Genomic DNA, 17,707 nt, shown 5'->3' on the forward strand with positions numbered 1-17,707 from the left:
ATTACATGTATCAAGAAATATAGTTTGAATGTAACCAAAACCATGTATATTTCAAAGTAAACCGTGCGTAGTTGTTTACATTTGTTATTATTAGGCAATTAACCCAATGTTTTACAGTGTACTCGTATTTGTTACTACGTACAAAACAAGGCACCAACCTCATTTCAAAGCTGGTATGTAATTTGATAAATCTTTTCTGTCCAATGATAGGAATATGGATAGATATTCATCCATTTTATTAATATGAATCTGAATTTAATTGTACCCTAAAATATTCGAAGAACAAAAATTCAATGAAAATGGATACGGATATTACTTTACCCTGATTGTCATCCATAATAACAAAAGAACGATGCAAATGTGTTTACTATTTTACAGACAACAACATGGAGTCGTTAAATCGCAGCTTTGGCAAAAGAAGAGAATTGTAAGGATCGTTATGACCATGGAATCTAATGCGATTGGGATCGGTTAAATTAAAACTAACATATTGAGCAGACTCACTTAACCCAACAACACACTTTACATATTCTTATATTTATATTTATATTATATAAATATAACTAATTAATATCGTGAAGAGTGCAGATACTTGCAGGAGGATCCCTTCCTACACTTGCCGTTCAGAAAAAATCTACACATACGCTGCAATGGCGACATTGGCCCGCCACCACTGTTACCATTAGAGAATGAAGACTGCCTGTTATACGAACTCCTAGTGCTCCTGCTATGGCCTGATTCATCAACTTGATGACTTCTCTCTCGCGGACTATTGCTACTGTTATGCCTATCCCCACTTGACCACCGATGGTTCTGGTCCCGGTCCCGGTCCCGGTCCCGATCCCATCCTATGGTCCCACTCCTACCTTGACGAGGTCTTTCCGTATGATTAAGGCTACCTTGCAGTGTTTCTGATTCCAAGTCACCAGACCTGCGCTGATTTTGATTGTGGTCCCGGTCCCGGTCCCATCCTATGGTCCCACTCCTACCTTGACGAGGTCTTCCTGTATGATTAAAGTTACTTTGCATTGTTTCTGATTCCAAGACACTCGGGTCAAAAGGGTCCAATCCCAAAGTCAAAGGCGGAGGTGGCGGTGGTGGTGGTGGAAGCGGTTCTGATGGCTCTGGCTGGACAAACTCACCGTCTTCCACATCTTTAGCTCTCCGATGGTTGGCGGCACCTTTGATCTGAGCAACTCTATTGACAAACTTTGCGCCAAAGGTGGACTTTGGTTCTTGCATGGGTTCACTCTCTTTAGCACGTTCACCTAATAAAGCGGAAGGGTTTTTTACAAGGCCATGACCTACCCTTGCATGGTTCATCTCGGAACCGGACCCATGACCTACCCTTGCATGGTTCGTCTCGAAACCGGAAACATCACGGTCAACCGATGAAGTAGGTTGAACGTGGTTCCCATTCTCCACCTTCACTTTATTAACTTGCACATCGCTAGCTTTTATTTCAAACTCTCCCTCATCACCTTCAGCTTTAGCGGATAGATTTATGTCGATCATTTCTGGCCACTTAAAACCAATATTCTCCGTGGCATTTGTGGTCTGAGGAATAATACAATTGGTCTGACCAGTGGTGATAAAAGAGTGTTGTTGTTGCAAGCCATTGGACATGTTCATGAAATCAAATCCAAGATGTTGTTGTTCATCTGCTGTTGTTGAATTAGATTTATTATTACAAGGAAGTTGTTGTACATCTGCGCTAGAGCTAGAGCCGTCACTTCTGGTAGCTTGATCAGGGATGGGACTGAACTCATCATCAAATGATCCGTTGAATAAATCATCAACAAAACTGTTTCTTCTTGAAGTAGGTGAAGGCAAACCGTACTGTGACTCCATAGCATCAACCTCAGCCAACAGATCCGAAACAGATTCCTCTGCCAATGTGCTAAATTCAATCATTTCCCCCACTCCTTGCCATGTCAGCTGCTGTGACGACGTATTATTATTATTATTATTAATATTAATGTCGATGTTAGAAGTTGAAGTTGAAGTTGCAACATGATCTCCTCCTACTGCCACATCTACAGGTTTAAATGTAATCTGTGACGAATTAATATCAATGTCGACGTTGGAAGTTGAAGTTGCAACATGATCTCCTCCTACTGCCACATCTACAGACGCTGATACAACAATTTCAGAGTCAACCAATTCATTACCCGACACTGGAACATTGAGTTCGGGCCCACTAACAACTACATTTGAAGCACTACTCCAACTAGACGGGATACTCGAATCTTGAATGCATACTTTCGAATCCACCACAGAATGTATCTTTTCGTCTTCGTTGACCATCTTTGGTGCAGGTGCAGGTGCAGGTGCAGGTGCAGGTGTAGGACCAGGCAAACTAAAGAGAGCTGCATCCTCGCAAACTGTAGAACCTTCCATATTACCAGCAGCTGTATTTGAGCTATTAAGCCCTACAGTTGAGTCAACACTTGCGGGGTTACAGTTCAAGTTATTATTAGCCCTCGATTTCGGTCTACGAGATTGACTATCATGAATAACAGCAGCAGGATTGGATGATTGAATGTTACTATTGACGCTCAATTTCTGTCCATCATGATTAACGTCAGCAGGCTTGGATGATTGAATGTTATTATTGGCGCTCGATTTCTGCCCACTATCATGATTAACATCAGCAGGCTTGGATGATTGAATGTTATTATTGGCGCTCAATTTCGGTCCACTATCATGATTAACAGCAGCAGGATTGGATGATTGAATTGTACTGCCAACAGAAGGACGCTCGATTTGACTGTCGGTTTTGTTGGAGGTGGTTATATTCTTATCCAATACATAATAGTCGGGGAATTGCTGTTTCAAAACGTCATTCAGAAGTAAGGAGTTGTCCTTGTGGGTCGACCATATCCGCATATCAGCCGGGAAATATCCAGTTGTACTCCACCTCTGAAGCTGTACAAGAGAAAACGGCCCTTGAACTTTTCCGTTTGGATCCAGGTAATGCCACCCTACATCACTGGGAGATGAAGAGATCGTTTCGGGTGTACTGTTAGATACGGATGAGCTTAATGTTGGTTGCGGTTGCTGATCCAGTTTGGTGTTTGTGGAACCATTATTACAACCAATCTCCTGTTGTGATTCCTCGGAAGTTGAACCCGATTCCTGTTTTTCCACTTTTGGTGTCTCTGTAGCTTTGGTAGATTTGGCTTCGATATTTGAATGAGCTGCGACAATTTGGTTTGCGGGTTTCTCATCAGAATCATTTAATCGTGCTGCCCTCCTTTTAGGAGAACGCGAATTCTTAATGCTGTCACCAGAATGTTTCGACTCCATGTGATCTGTAAAGTTCAATATACCACAGCTTACTGGAAGGTGACATTTTATTAAATATATAAAATATTAAATATTTAAATATATATATATATATATATATATAAAAGATGTATAAGAGAATTGAGCAAACCATGTTCCTTGTTGAAATACTCCTCGGTGTCATCGGACTCATAACGTGGATTCATTTTTGGATCAGAATGAACAACAGGGATTTGCTGTAATCTACGTTCTTGCTCATCGGGTTTCTTCAGAAGTTGGAGTTTCTCCACATATTCTTTATATGTAGGGTTAGTTAAGAAATTTCGATAAATCATAAGCTGGTGAATATAGATAGCAAGTATATAGATAGCTAGTTATAGGATAACATGTGATGAATGAACTATGTGAAAGAAAATATAAATATTATAATATAAGGATATCTTTTTTTATGCCCTTCCTCAGATGCTACGTCACGAAGACGAGTGAGCCGCAATGTCTCCTTTTCCGTCCACTAAATTAGATTAAGAAAGAAAACTAAGAAACAATTGAAAGAATAAAAAGCTACATACACAAGAACTGTATTTAAGACGGATAGAATAAAATAAATGTAAACAAATAAACATAAACTCACGTCATTTAGCTTGAGTGGCTGCAGGGCCACAGCCTTTTCTTGTATTTCACCCTGTAGGAAGTAAAAATATTGGCATGAAAAACGAGCAAAGAAAGTAAGAGTAATAATAACACAAATTTCCAAGGAAGTAGGCATGAAAACTTACAACAGTAAAGTGTTTTACAAGCCCACATCTTATGCTTCGTTTTAAACGACTGCACTCTTCCTGAAAACAGTTTGGAATTAACATTATTAAAAAAGATGCACATAATTTTCCATATATCATCGTGAACCTTCAATTATCACATAAATATATATCGAGCATCAATATAAGACACAAAAAAATCTAATTAAACAAAATAAAAATAAAAATAAAAATTTACTCAACTTTGACCGACTTTAACCCAACTTTAGGCATTGACCAACTTTTTTTTTGCCGAAATAAGACGGACTAGTCACCCCGTCAGGTCGACCAAAACGGCCAACTTTTACAACACTGGTTATCACGTTAATATCAATCAAGATATAATTTGTTGATTTAGAAGTTCTAATTTTTGTTAAAATGTTAATATTAATATTTGAAACGACTATTTAACCCTTTTTTCCACTCTGAAGCAATATAGGCAATATAGAGAGAGGGATGACTTTCTCTACTTTTGAGAGTGTTTCACTCTGGGTGGAGGAGAAATGACTTGTTCTGAAAGATTGTCTACATCTCACCTCCCCATACACCGCACTAATTAATCAACAGAAAATCCATGTGGATCTCAAATGCTGAAGGAAAAAAAACGCAGAAGAAATCTCATACACCGAAACCCTAATCCATATCCCTGATTCATCCATCGCTTGAATTAGGGTTTCCAATTTCATAAACATACACGTTCTTTTTTCCTTTCATAAATTGATGATGCAATCAGTTGAATTAGGGTTTTCAATTTCATAAACTCGCGATGCAATCTCTTGAATCTCATATGGAGACGATGCAATCGGCTAAGGTACGATGATGACAACCTAATCGGCAACGATTATGAGACCTTTAATCCTGATTCGCAAACGATTTCAACATTCAGTTATCGGTTAATCTATTGTAAGTATGTAAGGTTTCATGTTTGTAATCAGTCGAGTATAAAATCGTTGATTCTTATTACCTTTAACGTGTTTCCATTTTTTTATGTAGATGAAAAAAAGGCATATTGATGTATCGGTTTAAAATTATATAAATGATTGATTATTATCTGTTCATACATATATACATATATGTCCCCACTCATGTGGTATTGGGTTTCGTTGTTGTTGTAATATTTAACCCTTTTGTTTAGAACAGTGTATATCTACCACATTCTTGAAAAAAAGGAAAACCCAATTGATCATCAAGTAAACAACAAACCTATCATCTTATATCAAAATTTGTGAATACTGGTTGTATCAAAAGGAGTAAAAACAAAATTGGAAATCTAACTTTTTCCATCCAACTACATAGAGAAGTCGGCCCATTCCAGCCCCACATTATTTTTGATCTAGATGAATGGGAGCATACTTTATGCTCTTAAGTTTCGATGGATAAGTATCCAACGCCAATTAAACCATATCAATAGTAAGAGTAGATAAATGAAAATATCATAGTTAAAAAAAATTCTAAATGTAATACGGGGTATATGTTGACATGCAATGAGATTGAGTTGTTAAATATCCGATTGTAACCGGCCTATTTGGAGACTAAACCCTAATGACAAAACAAAGAGTTAACTATAAAGAAAAGATAAGAATTTACATCAATTTATCTGCTTGAATTTTCATATGGAAAGATTTTTTAAAAATAGAAACATAATTTAATATAAACTATTTAAAACTTAAACTCAATAACAAAAAAATCATTTTATGGTAAAAGTAGAAAGTGGAAATCATGTAAACTAGTAACAATAACTTGTAACCTGATTTAACTATATTAGCATCTAATAGTAAAGTTGTTTACAAATTGAAACTATAAATATTAATGTAGAAACATGAATACATATTACTTGAGTCTCGAAAGTACAATAACAGCTCGAGCCGAGCTCTTATAAGTTCGAACTCATCGATATATATTTTAAGATCTATTTTTTAAGCTTATTAAGAAAATTTTCACAGGAAGTCTTACATATTTTTACATCCATCACCCTCCACATATACAAACACCCAAATTCATGGTGAGGGTCTATCATACACCTGTATATTGGTCAGGTCTCAATCTAGACCCAGCCTGATTCATTTAAATAACGCAAAGGGATCAATACTCGGGTAATCTACTTATAAACATGAACAAATTATTGTTATATTACTTCACTTTTTACTTATAATGACATTCATATTTGCCTGCACTTTGTTTCTTAATCACTATCCTATATCTAAGAAACAAATGTCATTCTTGGTAATAAACTTTAAAATATGACCCATTTGTATGAACATGTTTCCTTAGACAATAGCAGTTTAAACAAGCAGCTTAAATATGATTAAATTTTGTGATAGCCATATCTCTGTAGTATGATCACATTTATAGACGACATTTTTAAGATTACATATTTTGTAACCATCTAAAGTACTTCTTGATTTGTGTTTATATATAAAGATCTTGTAACCATCTAAAGTACTTCTTGATTTGTGACAGGAACCCTATAAGTATGTAGTTAACTTCAAAAATATATAAATCGGGTAACCATCTAAAGTACTTCTTGATTTGTGGCAGTTCTATAAGGAACCCTATAAATATGTAGTTACACTTCAAAACTAGAGTAGCATTTTCTTAACAAAAATTATTTGAAGTGTAAATGGTTCATCTGTCAACTTATATATATATATATATATATATATATATATATATATATATATATACATGCAACTACTCAATAAATAAATAAAAAATTAGAAAAGATGATTGCTATGAACATTGTTGCACTTATATATCACGATACACACACACATAGGCTTATACAAAGCCGAAGGAATAAGGGAAAAGGATGGGGCAGGGGTCCAGTAAGTGTTGGCAAGGGATGGAAATGGGGTGTATAGATTCACGTTTGAAACTAAAAAAAAAAAATGGGCCGATTAGTTTGGGTCATGGGTCAGATCATGATCCATCAACTGGGTTTCGATCAGATCAAATCACCGATTACTTGGGTCATATATCAGATCGTGAGTCATGACCCATTAATGTATGCCACACATTTATACTAACTGCTAAGATCAAAACACATACGCAAACGAGTAAAAGAAAAATGAAGAAGCTAGTCACCTCAGAAAAGTCTTTATCTGAAACCGTATCAATTGATATAGTCTCCTTCTTGTCTAAATTTAATACTTCCAGCATAACATTTGTGGAAACGTTGCCAATCTTATAAGGTACATCCACCTTACTCGTACCTGCAAATATTGGTTGTGAACTTTAGGAGATAAACAATTAAAACATACATAAGTGGGCCCTGAAGAAAAAGTAATTACCTACAACTTGGACAAGTCTGTACATATCATGCTGCAGATCACTACCCAATATTCTTATTCTAACAATTGACCCAACTACCTTTTCATGAAAACTTTCACTATCATCTAGAAGATTTACAATCAAATCACGCCGCAGGTATATTAAATTCATATTGTCAACATTAACCGCAGCAAAATCATCCAATTTGTTCTGTAACGCACGTTCTTCACCCTTCGTACTGTTTCTACGTTTCTTATCTTTAGATACCTTCAAAACATTGTCACCGGTCCAGTCAGCATCATCCTGTGTTGTAGTACGTTTAACCGAGGTCTTCGGCAAGCCTTCTTTTACAAAAAAATGACCTTCTAGAAGCTTCGACATTTGTACGTGACCAACACGAGGTTTTCCAAAAAGACTCATTAACCTTTCATCGCATATGATTTGATTTTTCTTTTGTGCATCACGAAGATTATTTTTATTTATATACTCCTTCAAAAGTGCCTTCACATCAATACGAGATAACACAGATGTATCCCCATTCTTCATATGAGCAACAAAATCCATTAGCTCTTTAGTTGCCCAGTTATTACACCCAATCACAGTTGCACTTTCAGATTCGACAGTTTTCGGGATTTCAATATTTACAGTTTCTTTTTCGGGTGTATTGACCTCATCATCTATCTTTCTTCTTTTAGATTCATTTTCATCTGAATTAATGACGGGTGTTGATGATGTAACTGATGATGTAATACTCCTCAAATCATGGGCTCTATTATGTACCTTGTTTGATGTAATATGTGAAGATATAGTACTAACTTCTCTCCAAGGATTTTTGGCTTCTGTAATCTCATTATCAGTTAATGATAATTTTCCTTTTAAGTACACCCAATATACCTTAAACAGATACTCCCAACTCAGTTTATCATCAAAATCCACTTGAACCTGTAAAGTACGCGATCATTCAAATTCAAGGATGCAAAATGTAATTATGTGAAGACATTCGGGCCTACCAAATCTAGACTGCAAGAGATGAACACATTATGCCGAATATAAATTACCAAAACTATTAGAATTAAAAGAATTTGCATACCTTTCCATCCTCTCCCTGACCATTATTCTCAATCAACTTGATCATTTTCATGCATATAGTGCAAAAGCCTTTATCACCTCTAACACATACATAATCAGCCTTCTTAATGCAACCTCTGCACAATGAATATGTACAAGTATAGCACATATGATGTGCTGTCTTCTGGCATATACTACATATATGCCAACCTGGAATACATACAATTTAGCAAGACAAAAGTAGATTATGTAACATTGTAACCTACTCTCTATATTTTAACTTAGTGATTACATATTCAAACATATAACGGAGATCAATAACAAAAAATAGAATGTCAGGCTGTTGAAATTTTAACTATTGATTATATTTCTTAACTGAAATTCTAAATATATATCAACTGGCTTAGTACATTAGAATCTAATCAGAATAAATAAAATACGCAAATACCATCGTAACCAATTAAATAACCAAAGAGGGCTCACAATCATGTAGAGAATTGTGATTCTAGCATCACATGAGCTGTAAAAAGTATTCCTCGCAGTCGCAGGTAAACTATCATTTGACCTTCTTATCTAATCTAAATCTATATTTAATCCTAATCTAAATCTAAATAAGTATGATAATAAAACAGAGTTAGGTTGATAAAGTACGTGGCTACATGCAATTACCTTTTTATCAGTGTACAAAGTACCAGTTTTATCCGATTCTCATATTCGAATGCATTTATAGCTAGAAAATTTGTTAGAATTCTTCAACAGATATATTTGGACCTAAAAAGATTCAGTAAATCATAACTCCGTTTTACTCCTTACAATATTTCAGTAGTCTCCCTCTCATAGCTTTAAATTAATAACCTTGTGTTTGGATGATTTCCTAATTCCATGCATGTTACCGTATCTCATAAACCAATTTAATGTACAAACATCATACTTAGAAGTTAGCATAGCTTTATTGAAATTGATCACAAGTAGGATACTCCCACATTAGTAGACTAGTAGAGGCTCAGACATTTGATATTTAAAAAGATCTACTAACATGTATATATCCATCAAGTACATCATATATTTATTAAGCAATGATGTTTATGTTCCTAGTTAAAGTTTACAATAATATTTTTTTCTATATCTATATCTACACATATATTTACTATTTAAACTTATAGAAGTTCAATCCAATTAATCCCCGATTTGGCTGATTAATCTTTACAAGGTCCCGACGGTTGATTTACAAGGTCCCGACCAGTTGATCCCCAAAAGCAATTTTTACAAGCTTGGAAGCAACTGGTATGCTTATATTCCATATTTTTCCTCTTACATGCTAAAATGTAAACAACGGCTTCCTCTTGCACCCCTAACATCATCATCGAATATAACAAAACCCTAAACTTCCATGCATTTATATTTGTGTGCGTAGTCATAAGTTTAAGAGTCCAAACACCTTAAATTTACGACCTATCTACTCTCAGTTTTCAGATTGCACAGTACATTTACCAGTGTTGAACGCATTTCTTCTTACAGTCTCCTAGCAGACCGGAATAGAAACCAAAACCGTAGCATATCAAACAAAAGAAAAACTTAAGTGTTCAAGTATCTAGTGTCTTTTACGTTGCTTCTTATTCAAAAGCACATCATCCCTGATCAGACATTATCTTAATGCTCACTTAAGTGTTAACTCCAAGTTTTCATCTTCCTAGAAATGAAAACCCTAGCTTAATTAAAAGAATGAGAACACAGCTGATAAAACTTCATTTTCCTGTTCTACAAACTGCAAAATCACTACATAAAGTATACGAATATCACACAGATTAAACATACCACAATTCCATTTAGCTGCTGATTCAAAAAAAGCTTCATCTCTTTTAATACATGCAGGATGGTATGCCTTTGGACAGCCCCTATTCACAAAGCAAATAAATCAGAACTTCACTTATATCATAAATTATCAATAATTCACATGCAATTAGATCAAATCCATCAATAACAACAAATCATATACACATACCGGTGATCACACAGCACCAGACTACCACCATCAAAACAGATAAAACAAACATCTTCATCTTCTCCTGGCACCACCACCGATTGTTTACTCCGTTTAACTGCCGTAGCTTTCGGTTTAGGGTTCTGGTTCAGATTGCCCCGACCTTTAGGCGGCCGCCCTCGCTTTCTCTTCACATCGTCCCTACCTAACTCCACCGTAACTCCTCCGTCGCCGGCAACGGAGGTCTCAATCGCATCAACCGTTGCACTGACCTTATTCAAACAATCGCCAATCGGTTGACTCGTATCGGAAATTTGACCTTCAGCTACCGAATTTTGACTCTCCGTCATTTGAAATTAGAACAAAATTGAATCGATTTACTAGTTAGTTTATCATCATCGTCGTCATATCATTACAAAAAATCAGTTAATTGTAGGCAGAATCAACCACGATTAAAGAGGTCAGCAAACCCTAAATAGTAGTTGTTGGGTTGACCGGAGTAAAATGAATAACGCGCCGACTGATGTGTGGTGAGTTGGATGGGGTTTTTTTACCTTTCAGCGACACGACTTAATAAATAATTGGACAATATTTATATATTTATTATTAATAATTATTTTACTAATATTGAAATTTAAATTACTAAATTAAATAAATAATAAAGAAGACTCGTAATATATATTATATATATATATATATATATATATATATATATATATATATATATATATATATATATATATATATATATATATATATATAATTCTGACAAAAATAATCAAAGTTACACGACACAGAGAGAGTGAAAGCGTTCAACGCGGGCATGTGGATTCTTTCTTACGCTTACCAACACGTGATCCATCTCTTTTTCTTCTAACAATTAACCCCCCCCCCCCCCCCCCCCCCCCCCCCCCCTCTTCTTATTTGTGTATGTATATGTATGCTTATTACATATTTACACCTTCGTGTAAATTAAACTCACAATTTAAATCGTAATCTTCTCTTGCAAATTAGAGATGTACGCCCTATAGAACGGGGACTCAATGACACACGATAAGACTATTTCTAACTCTGTCTGTGACATCACAGACAGATTTGTACTTTTTGGCTCAAAAAGTGCATCTGCCTGTGACATGGCAGTGTCAAATTTTGACCCCCCAATAACTCCAAATGTCAAATGCCAGTGTCAAATTCAGTAGGGTCCACCAGGTTTTTTGTTTTTTTTTTCAAATGATTTAAAATGGTAAATAAATACAACAAAATAAAATAAATTACATTAAAATGGTAAATAAATACAAAAAAATAAAAAATACATAAATAACATTAATAAAAAAAATACATAATTAATTTTTGATAAGAATTTAAAAGTACATAGATTGACGATTACATAGATTAAAAAAAAACTAATTCGCATTGCGAACAGTCGGTGGAAGGTTCCAAATATGCTTGACTAAATCCTCGGTGAGTTGGTTGTGCAGATCTCGATCCCTTATTTCTCTTGCGATGATATCTCGATCCCGTCCTCTGTTTCGTATACGTTCCATACCATTTTCCATTACTTCGGTAGTGAATCTTTCTTCCCATTTAGAAAGTGCAAAGTCGTTATCTTCAAGTATCATGTTATGTAATATGAGACAACATTTAATCACTCTTCGCATCCTGTTAACGCTCATACTTCGTGAAGCTAGGCGTATAATATGAAAACGACCTTGAAGAACCCCAAATGCCCTCTCCACATCCTTTCGGGCACTAGCTTGAAATCTTGTAAACTTAATCGTTGGTTCTTCAGTAGGACATGAATATCCTTTTACTAAAGTTGCCCAATCGGGATATATACCATCCGCAAGGTAATATCCTTTGTTATATTCATGCCCATTTACCTCAAATGGTGCAGATGGAAATGTTCCGTTCTTAAGTTTATCAAATATAGGTGATTGGTTCAAAACGTTGATATCATTGTTGGAACCCGTCATCCCAAAAAAAGCATGCCAAATTCACAAGTCATAAGAAGCAACAGCTTCAAGCATAAGGGTCGGTTTCTTGTGATCACCCCTAGTGTATTGTCCTTTTAAAGCAACAGGACAATTCCTCCACTCCCAGTGCATACAATCTATACTACCGAGCATACTGATAAGGTTAAAAAGGAACATATATTTCATAGCATTATCCCCCAAGAAAGACAAGATTTTAGTTGTAATTGTTCCATATTCAAGTAATATTCGTTTATATTTAATAAGTGCGAAGACAAAAGGCGTAAACGAAGATTTGAAGACAAAAAGGTCCAAAATGCTCAAATGTACAAGATTCAATCAAAAAGGTTCAAAATATTTATGAAGGACGTCTAAAAATGACAAGAGTACAAGTTGCGGAACGCAAAGTACACGATATAAAATAATACGCGAAGACGTCCGAAAATCCGGAACCGGGACCCGAGCCAAGAAGAAACGCGCGACGCAACGGACCAAAAATATCTAGTCTACTATGCATATAAATATAATATAATATATAAATAATTATTAAAATTATTTATATTTTATTTATATTTAATATTATGTCGGCAAGCTATGAGACAAATTAATGTGAGCTGTCCAGGGTGGCCATGCGACTCGCATGGCCAGAAGGCTATTTCCCATGCGAGTCGCATGAGGATCAGAATCAGGCCTGGTCTATAAATTTGCCAGTTTTCGTTCGTTTTTACACACCACACACACAAATAATAATAATAATACTCCATAAGATAATAAATATATATATATATATATATATATATATATATATATATATATATATATATATATATATATATATATATAGTATAGATTAGTGTTATATTAGATTAGTTTGGGTTATGTAAAGGTTATTTTACGGGTTTTTGAAGTCGAAATTCTGTCCGTGTAACACTACGCGATAAATACTCAATGTAAGTTATGTTCTCCTTTTTAAATTAATGTCTCGTAACTAAGTTATTATTATGCTTATTTGAGCCGAAGTAATCATGATGTTGGGCTAATTACTAAAATTGGGTAATTGGACTTTGTACCATAATTGGAGTTTGGACAAAAGAACGACACTTGTGGAAATTAGACTATGAGCTATTAATGGGCTTTATATTTGTTTAACTAAATGATAGTTTGTTAATGTTAATATAAAGATTTACAATTGGGCGTCCCTATAAATTACCATATACACTCGATCGGACACGATGGGCGGGGTATTTATATGTACGAATAATCGTTCATTTAACCGGACACGGGAATGGATTAATAGCCACTAGAATAATTAAAACAGGGGTGAAATTATGTACAAAGGACACTTGGTATAATTAATAACAAAATATTAAAACCTTGGGTTACACTCAGTCGACATCCTGGTGTAATTATTAAACAAAGTATTAAAATCTTGTTACAGTTTAAATCCCCAATTAGTTGGAATATTTAACTTCGGGTATAAGGATAATTTGACGAGGACACTCGCACTTTATATTTATGACTGATGGACTGTTATGGACAAAAACCAGACGGACATATTAAATAATCCAGGACAAAGGACAATTAACCCATGGGCATAAAACTAAAATTAATACGCCGAACATCATGATTATGGAAGTTTAAATAAGCATAATCCCTTTTATTTCATATTTAATTGCACTTTTAATTTTCGCACTTTAATTTCTGTCATTTTAATTATCGTCATTTACTTTACTCTTTAAATTAAGTTTTTAGTTATTTTTAATATTTTGCATTAGCTTTTAATTGTGACTTTAAAATATAAAATCGACAAACCGGTCATTAAACGGTAAAACCCCCCTTTTTATATTTATATTTATATATTGTTATATAAAAATAAAGTGTTTCATAAGCCCGTCTCCCTGTGGAACGAACCGGACTTACTAAAAACTATACTACTTCGCGACTAGGTACACTGCCTATTGTGTTGTAGCAAGGTTTTGGTATATCCATTTTGTAAATATTTAATTAAAACTTGTTAAATTTTGTAGCATTCCGTATTAAAAATATACACTATTTCGTAACCCCGTGCTACCACATCAAGTTTTTGGCGCCGCTGCCGGGGAACCGGCGAAACTCTATATTTTTAATTTATAAATATATTTATATTTTGTTTTTAGAAAAACAATATAAAATCCTTTTAAAAAAAAAAAAAAAAAATTATAAAAAAAAAAATTATAAAAAAAAATTATAAAAACCGAAAAAAAAAATATATTTTAAAATCTATTTTTAAGTTTTTATATATATTTATAAAATTATAAAGTATTTTCTTTTTATTTTAGTTTTAAAATATTAAGTTTTTATTTAAATTATATATATTTTATTTAATATATAAAACAGAAAATATAAATAAATATAAATTATTACGTTTGAACCTGTCATATTTGAACCCCCATTTGAACCGGCTCAGCAGGTCATGCGAAACCGGCTCAGCAGGTCATGCGAGTCGCATGACCTTTCAGCCTGATCCCATGCGAGTCGCATGGAGGGGTCTGACTGGCCACATGCAACCCTAAAATCGCATTTATTACGGGGTATATATTATTATTATTATTATTTTCAAACCCTATTTAGTTATATTATTATTATTATTAGTTTTTAGTTTTATTCAATTAATTTGTATTTTTAGTTTTATTAAATTATAAACTTAATACTTTTATAAAATATTAATATAAAAATTATATTTTTATAAAAAAAAATTTTTTTACCACTTTTTATTTATTTTTATATTTTGTACCTTTTTAATCGTTTTAGCGTAATATTTGTATTTTTCGCTCGTACCTAGTTTTAAGTTCTAGTTTTTGCCTTAGTTTTATTTCTATTTCTAGATTTTTAGGCATTGCCGTAAAATTCTTTAAGTGCTTATTCCTTAGACTAAGATTTAGGTGCTTTAGAATTTTGCGACGCCGTTTTTCGTGCTAGTTTCGTATTTTTATTTTTCGACGCCTATTTTTCTACCTTTTTATTTTTCGACATTTTTCGACGCGCAATCTATTTCTTTCTTATTTCTCGACGCATTAGTTTTTAGGATATAAAATTTTCTCTACTTCTTATCTAATTCTCAAACGGAAAGAAAAATTATTTAAGTAGTTAAATTAATGGACGTTGACATTTTTCTGGTTCGTAGTAATAGTTGGATTTGTTAGTGGCTAGTTGTGGGCTTCCGATTTAAAGGGTCCTGGCTACCTGCTGCATTTTTTGGCTATTCGAAACGTGAGCAAAAATTAGAAAAGTCTATTAATTGGACAACTTATATAAGTTTTTCTATTTTTACAACTAATAGGACCACATTGTAGCTAAAATTTGGCCATCGCAATAAAATGGAAAATTTTGAAACCAAGGCCTTGGAAATTTTTTTCGACATCCGAAATCAATTAAATCAATACTCTCAACTGAGTGTTGATGACAATTCGGTCAGTCAATCTTGGATCGCGAACGACGAAACAATAACTGGTTGTGAAATCTGTGGAGATTATCACTCAACATGGGAATGTTACTATTACGTTCCTACTGAAAATTACGCACCCACAGAACCTGAATGGAACGATTATGAAGAACGCAATTCAAACTGGGATTATTCCCAAGAATATATCCAAACTCAACAACCAGAAGACGAGGAAAATTACGTGTCCGAAAATTCTTTAGATCATATGAAAATCAAACTCGAAGAACTCGATGCTCAAAATGAACAAATGAGCGAGTTTGTAAACCGGCAAGCTGAAACTCTATCAGACTACACACCTGTTGATCTGAGGAGTATTGTTCAAGAAAATCTCAAATCATCGAATTTTGATGAATTCGAGAGCTCCGAAATCACCAACTATCCCGATGATACTTTTTATTCAGTTTTACCAATTTCACAACATATCGACACATTAGCCTCTACCGACGAAATCATCGATCCACCAATGGATGAAGAAGAAGTAAGGGTGACAAATTGGTACTCTTGGGAAAACGATAACGTTGAAAATTTTACCCCCGAGACCAAAGTGGTGGGACCGATAAGTACCATTAATGAAGAAGAATCTACTTCGATCCCGAAATTCACCATTCCACAACCTTCCAACCCAATATTCTCAATAGACAAATCATCTACCGAAGATGAACTAAGAACTGTAATAGATAATGACACCTCAAATTTTACCCAAATGGGTAATAGAGGTGAAAACTTTGATCCCGAGAATGAACGGAAGGAAATGTTAGGAATTGACCACCCTATAGGAATATGTATGTCAGTGTATAACGATCCATTTGACCAAGAACCAGAAAAGAGACATATCCATTTACTAAAAGCTACACTTAAAAAAGAATTAAGTAGTGACGATCAACGGGTGAGTCTAAACATTAAACCCATTGATATATTATACACCACCCGAGATATAAATAACTGGCTCACTATTTTAATTCGAGGAACTTATTCCACCGACTTCACATATCGTCAGCTAAAGTGTAGGGAAGTCTAACCTCACTTAACGTTAAATTAGGGGTTCGGGTTAGTGCATAACTCGTTAATAACCATGCATGATAAGTTAGGGTAAAATATGTATTTTCAAAAAAATTAGCAAACAGTTCAGAAAAGCAACCATTTTTGAAGAAAAACATGTGTGATAAAACAAAAAGGAAGGAACGATGAGGCGCGCCATCTATCATTCGACGAGCTTTGTAAGTACAAACTAGGTATTCTTAATCACTTTTCTACACTAATCACCCTCATGAATTTATAATTAGAGTCTGATTTCATGCAAATGAGGGCATTGCATGATCTCAAGTGTGGGGAAGGGTTATAAATTCTCTCGGGTTTACACTTGGTTTATTTGCCAAATTTTGTGAAAATTTGAAAAATGTTCAACTAAATAAATTTAAAATCATGTTTATACATATTTATGAACGATGAAAACTAGATGTTAATACCGAAATTATCGTTACCTAGAAAAGGACATAAATTGAGAAACAACCCAAAACGCTTGAATTCATTTAAAATGGAATAAAGGAAAATAACAAGGCAAAGAAAGAAACTAAGTGTGGGGAGAATATACCAAGTTATTAAAAACTATCTATCATATGTTTCTGTAAAGTTATTGCAGGTGTTTTTGTTTTGGACTAAATTAACTGTTTTACCCAATTTACTGTAATGAAATATGGATCTACACGATGAATCAATTCCATCATTAAAAGGAAGTAAAGTCTTCCGAAAAAGACACGCGCTTCTTGATTTAGGTCATGAAGTTGTCGTCCAGACCAGCTGTAGGTTGACGAAAAATCTAGAAAAGTCATCACTAAAATCGGCTGGAAATCCACGG

General features: G+C 34.3%; 2 protein-coding genes across 2 annotated transcripts; both read right to left on the bottom strand.

The window, feature by feature from the left end:
• Window positions 1-312: 312 nt before the first annotated feature.
• Window positions 313-10,925, bottom strand: LOC139850480 (uncharacterized). Its single transcript, XM_071840052.1, has 10 exons — window positions 10,423-10,925; window positions 10,236-10,315; window positions 8,443-8,630; window positions 7,373-8,294; window positions 7,167-7,294; window positions 4,065-4,124; window positions 3,920-3,970; window positions 3,725-3,799; window positions 3,440-3,587; window positions 313-3,314 (listed from the first exon to the last, which is right to left on the bottom strand). The coding sequence occupies exons 1-10, from the start codon at window positions 10,749-10,751 to the stop codon at window positions 568-570; spliced, it is 4,728 nt and encodes a 1,575-aa protein (XP_071696153.1). The 5' UTR covers window positions 10,752-10,925; the 3' UTR covers window positions 313-567.
• Window positions 10,926-11,804: 879 nt separating this feature from the next.
• On the bottom strand, window positions 11,805-12,374 carry LOC139849195 (protein ALP1-like). The gene has a single exon (XM_071838857.1). It carries the CDS (start codon window positions 12,372-12,374, stop codon window positions 11,805-11,807), a length of 570 nt encoding a protein of 189 aa, XP_071694958.1.
• Window positions 12,375-17,707: the final 5,333 nt, after the last annotated feature.

The sequence above is a fragment of the Rutidosis leptorrhynchoides genome, chromosome 5, assembly GCF_046630445.1.
Source record: "Rutidosis leptorrhynchoides isolate AG116_Rl617_1_P2 chromosome 5, CSIRO_AGI_Rlap_v1, whole genome shotgun sequence".
Classification (NCBI taxonomy): domain Eukaryota; kingdom Viridiplantae; phylum Streptophyta; class Magnoliopsida; order Asterales; family Asteraceae; genus Rutidosis; species Rutidosis leptorrhynchoides.